At 31.0% G+C, this 5,699-nt stretch overlaps 1 protein-coding gene across 1 annotated transcript; it reads right to left on the minus strand.

Moving 5' to 3' along the window:
- Positions 1 to 431: 431 nt before the first annotated feature.
- LOC145307682 (uncharacterized) lies at positions 432 to 3,228 on the minus strand. Its single transcript, XM_080150169.1, has 7 exons — positions 2,874 to 3,228; positions 2,606 to 2,759; positions 2,266 to 2,522; positions 1,244 to 1,300; positions 914 to 1,138; positions 707 to 772; positions 432 to 498 (listed from the first exon to the last, which is right to left on the minus strand). The coding sequence occupies exons 1-5, from the start codon at positions 3,114 to 3,116 to the stop codon at positions 986 to 988; spliced, it is 864 nt and encodes a 287-aa protein (XP_080006295.1). The 5' UTR covers positions 3,117 to 3,228; the 3' UTR covers positions 432 to 498; positions 707 to 772; positions 914 to 985.
- Between the last annotated feature and the right edge of the window lie 2,471 nt (positions 3,229 to 5,699).

Raw genomic sequence — 5,699 nt, forward strand, 5'->3', positions numbered from 1 at the left:
TAAGATGATTAACTCACCTGTTTTACATTTGCAAGCAGGGGATCTGTTTTAAAATCATCAATACTGCAAATTTCTTTACCAGTTTCCTAAAAAGAAAAATAATAAATGATATCAAATAGGAAGGTTAATCAAGAACCATCATAGGCTAAAAAAATAAAAAAGCCAAAAGATTTTTTATTTAGATTAAATACTTTGATCAATGGTTTCTCATGATTTTACTACCCATTACTTGAAATCATTTTGAAAATTAGAATTCTTTTTAAAAATGCATATTTGTAACTAATGCCTTATTAGAACACTTATAAGTTAAGATTCCCTTTTCCTAAAAAATAGCTTTTTTAAATTTGAATTGATTATGAATTAATTGATACCAATGACGTTAGGTAAATAAAATTTTTAAATTGATATAATAGAAATAACCTAACTTTATACCTTTACAACCAAAACTTCAGGGATCTCAATATCCAAATCAACCTCAGTGCTGGGTGCAGGAACATCCTAGTAAAACATTTTTGATCAAATTAAACAAAAAAATTTACCTAAAAAGTTTAAAGAGGCACTATTTAAAGCTTATGTTAAAAAAATAACCATATTAACTTTTAAAAGTACAAATGTAGATTTAGATTAACAAACTCTTAACTACCTCTGAAACCGCTTCTTGTATCTCATGATTCAGCCACTTTGAGAGTAATAAAAGTGTTGATACCTGTTGTTCAATTCTTACAACTGTTTTATTCTTAAAAGCGCAGCTTGTCAAATCTGTCTCTTGGTCCTAAACAATTAGATGCATCATTATTGGAAGGCCTGATAATGGAAAATAATATTTAAATCTTAAAGATTAACCATGATCATGAATAAATTCCAATGGTTTGTGTTTAATTCTACTAAAATCATGAAACACTACAATGTCTACCTTTACTTCAACTATTTCATGAGTATCGTCTCCCAAATTTTCATGTACATCAGGTTGATGAATGATCACATCCTATATAAATATAAGGGCAATGTTGAGAGTTCCTTCTGATATTTGAATACATAAAAGCATTAAAGAATCATTAATTATATTATAACTTGCCTGAGTTACATTTCCAATCAAGTTATCTGTTTCAATATCAATTCTTGTTTCATTCCCAGTGTCCTAGTAAAGATAAACTAACATTTCTTTTGATATATTCTTTACAACAAAAGATATTTATGATATTCTTTTACATTTTGCATGTACAATTTTTGTTTTAATATTAACCTCTGAACCAGACAGAAGAGGCTGGTGTATTTCCTCAACAATATCATAATCTACATCCTAAATAATATAAAATACCGTCATTTGACTCTAAAAACAACCAAATTTTGAACATAAAAACTCAACTAATCATTGTGAATTAATTCTAAACTGTAATATTTTTGGCATGGAAGATTCAATCATTAAAATTTAAAAAAAGGATTATTTTATATTTGATGAGAAAAGATGACCTTTTGTACAGTATGACCCTGGAAAAAGTATTTTTTAGCATCTGCAGCCCTTATTTCTCAATGAATTATTAAGAAATGTATATGTCCCTGTTCTCTATAGATTTCCACATAAGTAGATATAAAAATATTTGTTTTACCTCCATTAACACCGGAGATTTTTAGAGCTAAAGTTTTGAAAAAGTGACTGAGGAAAAAGTAACTTTTGACATGAAACGACTTTTTTAGCAAAATTAAGGTAGAAGTCCTTTTATTTTTGTTACTAGCAGAAACTTTATACACAAATTAAAAAAAAAATTGAGGCTTTGAGTAAAAAGCATTTTTTTACACATATTTTTGAGTCTTTTTAGTTTAATGATATTTTGAAAAACTTACTTATTAGGCAAATTTGTTTTAGATTAAAAAACCAAATAAATCTTTATGAATATAGCAGGAAAATTGTTATTGTTTCATAATCCTAACTTTAATAACAAAAAGTTATAAAGAAAATAAAATTAGAACATAATGATTTTTTAATCTAAAAAACTTAATTAACCCCTTATTAAATGATTGAGATGTCAGAAAAATGGGCGGAGCAACTGGCATAATTAATCCTTTTCATAAATAATGGTAAATAAATAACCTAAAATTTGCAAATAATCAATTCATTCAGTAGTATCTTTTGCCATTAAAAATTGATATTTTTTGGTGGAATAAAAAAGAAATAATTAGTTAACTTGTTTTTCTTTGTTAGATGATGGAAAGTATTATGACAGTACGTGGTACTAATACATGGAAGTTTGAAATAAATTTGCGGACCTGATCATTCTGATGCTGCATATTGATTTCCTCATGTATATGATTAAGCTCTTTTTTCACCGTGTTCATCTCAATTTCCTCCTCATCTTGAAGATTTGAATCATTCTTGAACTTGTTGCAACAAACTTTGTGGAGAAGATTTTCCAGGCAACCATTTTCATTTTCATATGTCCTTGCATCAATCTTTTCATAGAGTTTCTCTATATCAAGACCCTTTAGACCACTTTCATCTTCTTCAGAATTTTCAAATTCAATTCCTAGAAAATCATAACTAAGTTTCCTTGTTGCATATACAAATCAATGAAATAATAGTTTTAATATATATTGTGTAAATCCTTACCTGTATAATCTTCAAAATGAATTCCAGACTTCCCAAAACTGATTCTCTGAAGTTCTTTGCAACACACAAGGCGGGTGATGATTGAATAAGCATCATTTTCAAGCTGAGGTCCATTGATGGAACTCCACAAATGGAGCCATTTATAATAACCAATCTAAAAATATAAATTATGAGCAAAGGATGAAATTCATAAAGTTTAGACTTTTCTTCTTTAATAAAATACAATATGAAATTTCATTATAAATTGAAGAAACAAATATGAAGTTACCTCTAGAAGAACTGCAATGATGTAAGAAATATTGACAACAATGATGGCTTGAGTGAAGGAGCTGTGGTTGAACTCATCTTTTCCAGGAAACATTGATGGAACAGCAAATGGCAATGTAGTCAGGATAATATTTTCTGTCAGGATTAAAATGTAAAACAGAAGATGGGATATAAGGTTGTACTTTGGATAATGAAGTCTGGAACTCTGCCAGTGCAAATCCACCATCAACACTGTTGAGCACATGCAACTCAGCACCAGAAGAAAAGGCCGTTTAAACACAACAAGCTTTGAACCAATCCAATTTTTCACTTTGAACACTCTGTGAATTGCAGGAGACAGTTTGTGAAGTGTGTTGTTGATTGCATCAATTGTTTGTGTAAGACATGTCCATTCTTTTGCTTCAAAATAATCTCTGAACAGACTTTCTTTGTCAATTTCAAATTTCTTGTTCATATCTGATTTTGATTGTTTCTTTCTGCTAGGCCAGTCGTCTTTTCTCCTAGCTTCAAAGGATACCTTTATTGCCAACAAGATAAGAAAGTGAGCTCCCAGGAACAATCCATACTTCAGCCTTGCTTCAGTTTTCATCAGCAGTAAATTTCTAAATGAATACAATCTTGATATGACTTGTATAAGTATGCTCAAGAAGAGGACAGGAAGAACTTTGAGCTTTGATCCAATTCCTAGTCCAGGTTTCTGTAATTTCATCATTGCATGGCCAAAACTAAGAATTAGTATGGTAAATAATATTTTACCCAGACTAATGTCAATCATTTCAGGAGGCTGATAAAATCCAAAACTTATGATATTCCAAGCACCTCTACCACCCATTGCTGCAAGATCAAACCAGGTCAACTGTGATATTCTGTTCAAGAGTGGTAGCAACAGCCAGAAGACAAAGTTGTAGCACATTCTCTAGACTTGCTTCCAATACTTTCACAATCATCCAGGCTGTTTCTGTTCTGTTTCTAGCCTGAGTAATTAGGCTGGGGTTTTTGGCTGTTTTGTTGATATACTGATGTGGCAAAAGTATCAGAATGGGCCATAGTAATTTAGCTAAAAGGTAAAGACAGTAAAACATCACCAAATACATCCACAATGAAAATTTAGTTTTTGATTTCAGCTTTTCTAGTTTCTTCAATGGAATTTTTTCCCTTTCAGCCAAAAATTCCTCAATTTCTCCTTTATAAAAATATTTATCTTTCCATTCCAGTTTTGTCTTGTATTTAGCCAAATATTCACTAATCCAAGTTGGGCTAACACTCAATATTCCAGCAAAATAGACAAGTCCATTAAAATAGAGAATACTTCTTGTGATATGTGATGCCAATTTATAATGTTCAGGAGGTGTTTCATCAGTGTTCAAGAGGTTGTTTGAATTTGTAATGTTTGTCTGCCATGTTTGATTGCTATAACTTAGTTCTAGGAATGTCTGGTCCAGCTTTATATCTGATGCTATGTCCCATAGATAGGGAAGCTCAGATAATATAACTGTTTCTAAAACAAGTATTAAAAATGTAGTAAGTTTTGCGGAGTTTGTAGTCAGAGAAGTTTCAGAATTGTCTTTTTTGCATGATTCAGCAATCATTGGCTTTAGTTCATCAGAGTGGACATTTTCTCTTACACAAGTCATCAATTGTAATTTCTGATTTGAATGAATTATTCTCTCAATTTCTAAGATAATTTTAGCATTCTTGATATCTTTATTTAAGACAGTTGTGTTTAAACAAGACATTCTCATACCATCCCAATCTTCCTTACTGTGAAGGATTGTAAATAAATCTTCAGCTGTAATGATTTTCTTTTTGTAAAAACAAAGAAGATTTTTGATGAGTAGAGGAAGGAAATCCTTTCTGTATCTTGCAGCCAAATGTATGTGGATCTTGAAATAAAAAGAAAGAACTTCTCTAGATGCTTGAATCCTCTGAATAATTTCAGTAACATTTTCTTCAGTAAGATTTTCCATGTACAATTCTAAATTCAACAATATATCAAATGAATTTATAATTTACACTGTCTCTATCGTGAAATTTTGCATTTATACTCCCAGGTTAAAAATTTGGGGGGGCAAAAAAAATTTGCAATTTTACCCCAACAAACAAATAATCACCTCCCCCCCCCAAAAAAAAAAAAATTTTACCCTCCCCAAATAAAAAAGCTTGGACGACCTTGTCAAAGGGTGGCTGTGTTTGGCTTAGAGAGACCACATCTACAGCTCAATTAATTTTTTACCCAAAAAAAATTTAACCTGGGAGTAAAATTTGCTTTGGAGGGGGGGGGGGGGGTTATTACCACCCTTGAAAACTGTAGGGAGTGGGGTAAATACCCCTCAATGCATGAAAACACAATGATTAACTTACAAGTCTTGCTAACTGATGAACCTATATGATTCTCCTTTAAAGTTTAGCTTCAGATAGGTCATGGTATGGTTTTTAACTAGTTTGGGGAGGGTACCACCACCCTTGCAGCTGCCAAGATAATTAACCCTAGAGAAAAAGGTTTTGATATTTACTGAAATGTTTGATTTATCTATATTATGGGAGCTAGAAAATTAATTTTTATTTAAACATTTTTTTCTTAATTGGAAAAATTTTACTTCTTTGACTAGACATTGTTTAGACACACCCAGTGCATTGTTTAATAGAAAGGCCATTACAAACTATGTATTGGAGATGCAGCATCTAAGTTTCAAGTGAATTGAACATTTGTACAATCCAACTATCTTAGTAAGCTTAGATTATGTATCCATCATATTATGATGGACACACAGTGGCCTTGACTTGCAAACTTCCCTTAATTAGATCACACTTACACATTAATTGTCAA

This window comes from Acartia tonsa, chromosome 15 (assembly GCF_053477335.1).
Source record: "Acartia tonsa isolate MP-2025a chromosome 15, ASM5347733v1, whole genome shotgun sequence".
In the NCBI taxonomy this organism is placed as follows: domain Eukaryota; kingdom Metazoa; phylum Arthropoda; class Copepoda; order Calanoida; family Acartiidae; genus Acartia; species Acartia tonsa.